The sequence below is a fragment of the Lycium ferocissimum genome, unplaced genomic scaffold (genome assembly GCF_029784015.1).
Source record: "Lycium ferocissimum isolate CSIRO_LF1 unplaced genomic scaffold, AGI_CSIRO_Lferr_CH_V1 ctg21105, whole genome shotgun sequence".
Classification (NCBI taxonomy): Eukaryota; Viridiplantae; Streptophyta; class Magnoliopsida; order Solanales; family Solanaceae; genus Lycium; species Lycium ferocissimum.
In genome coordinates this window covers 5,252-6,697 of record NW_026719482.1, presented here as the reverse complement: position 1 = coordinate 6,697, position 1,446 = coordinate 5,252, and the positions used below count along the sequence as shown (strand labels likewise).

General features: G+C 45.0%; 1 protein-coding gene across 1 annotated transcript; it reads left to right on the top strand.

Moving 5' to 3' along the window:
• The first annotated feature begins 209 nt into the window (after window positions 1-209).
• On the top strand, window positions 210-1,223 carry LOC132043108 (uncharacterized). Its single transcript, XM_059433596.1, has 2 exons — window positions 210-714; window positions 1,162-1,223. The coding sequence occupies exons 1-2, from the start codon at window positions 210-212 to the stop codon at window positions 1,221-1,223; spliced, it is 567 nt and encodes a 188-aa protein (XP_059289579.1).
• Window positions 1,224-1,446: the final 223 nt, after the last annotated feature.

Genomic DNA, 1,446 nt, shown 5'->3' with positions numbered 1-1,446 from the left:
CTTGTGTGATCGACTTTGGGGGTCATTGGGACTAGTTCTTACCTTTGGCAGAGTTTGCGTACAACAATAACTATCATTCGAGTATCAACATGGCTCCATTCGAGGCGTTATATGAGAGGAGATGTCGATGTCCGATTGGTTAGTTTGATGCTTTTGAGGTGAGACCTTGGGGTATCGATCTTTTGAGGGAGTCGTTGGATACGGTGAAAATGATTCAGGAGAAGCTTCTAGCGGCTCAGAGTAAGAAGAAGGAGTATGCGGACCGAAAGGTCCGAGATCTTGAGTATATGGTTGGGGAGCAGGTTCTGTTGAAGGTTTCACCCATGAAGGGTATGATGAGGTTTTGGAAGAAGGGAAAGCTTAGCCCTAAGTTCATCAATCCATTTGAGATCTTTTGTCGTGTAGGAGAGGTAGCTTATGAGTTGGCATTACCTCTAGGTTTATCGGGGGTTCACCCGGTGTTTCATGTGTCTATGCTGAAGAAATATCATTCCGATGGTTCTTATATCATTCAGTGGGATTCTGTTCTATTTGATCGTAATTTGTCTTATGAGGAAGAGCTGATAGGCATCTTGGATAGTGAAGTTCAAAAGTTGAGGTCAAAGGAAATAGCTTCGGTGAAGGTTCAGTGGAAGCACCATGTAGTTGAGGAGCCTACTTGGGAGACCGAGTCTGATATGCGTAGTAGATATCCCCAGCTTTTCACCCAGTCAGGTACCTTTCCCTTCGTTTTATTCCTTTTCATTCGAGGACAAATGGTTGTTTAATTGGTATCTGATGTAATGACCCTTTTGGTCGTTATACGTGTTTTGACCATTTTACCCCTGTTGACCCAATTCCTGAGGTTATCGGGCGATTCTAGCGAGAATTGAAAGAATTACAACGTTTAAGTGAAAGGGTTTGACCAATAGTTAACTTTTGGATAAACGAAACTTTTTTGAAATTTCATCAATTTTGTGAGGTCCGGAGGGTTGTTTATGACTTAGTGGGGTGGCTGGTTCGCTTCTCGAGGTTTTGAAGTGCATTTTTCATAGTTCGTTCGAACCTTGGCTTTAGTCATTTAGGGGTTGGCCGAGTCAACGTGACCTCCGTTGAGAATTTCGAGGTCACGGATAGATTCGTATCATATAAACTTGTGTCTGCATGTTTTTTTTGTATCAGAGAGGTCCCGGATGGCTGTCGGGGTTTTGGGTTCAGACTTGGTGAAACCAGAAGATTTCTAGTTCTAGTGTCTCGCCCAGGCGGAGTCTGTTCGCGCCCGCGGAGGCTGCTCGCCCCAGCGGGCTTTGGTCCACAGGATCGGAATGATGATGTAATTAATGAATTCCGCCCCACCAGATAGGAATCCACTGAGGCGGGATCGCGGGAGCGGAACTGGTCCGCCCCAGCGTGAATCGCTGAACCAGAATCCCTATTTTTATTCATAACTTCGAATCATTAGTTCGA

What these genes read in the sequence shown, in the direction of transcription:
- LOC132043108 (XM_059433596.1), top strand. Translation starts at nt 210, where the DNA reads ATGATTCAGGAGAAGCTTCTAGCGGCTCAGAGTAAGAAGAAGGAGTAT. An exon ending in CCAGCTTTTCACCCAGTCAG is followed by an intron (nt 715 to 1,161) that starts GTACCTTTCCCT and finishes TTTTTGTATCAG; the next exon opens with AGAGGTCCCGGATGGCTGTC.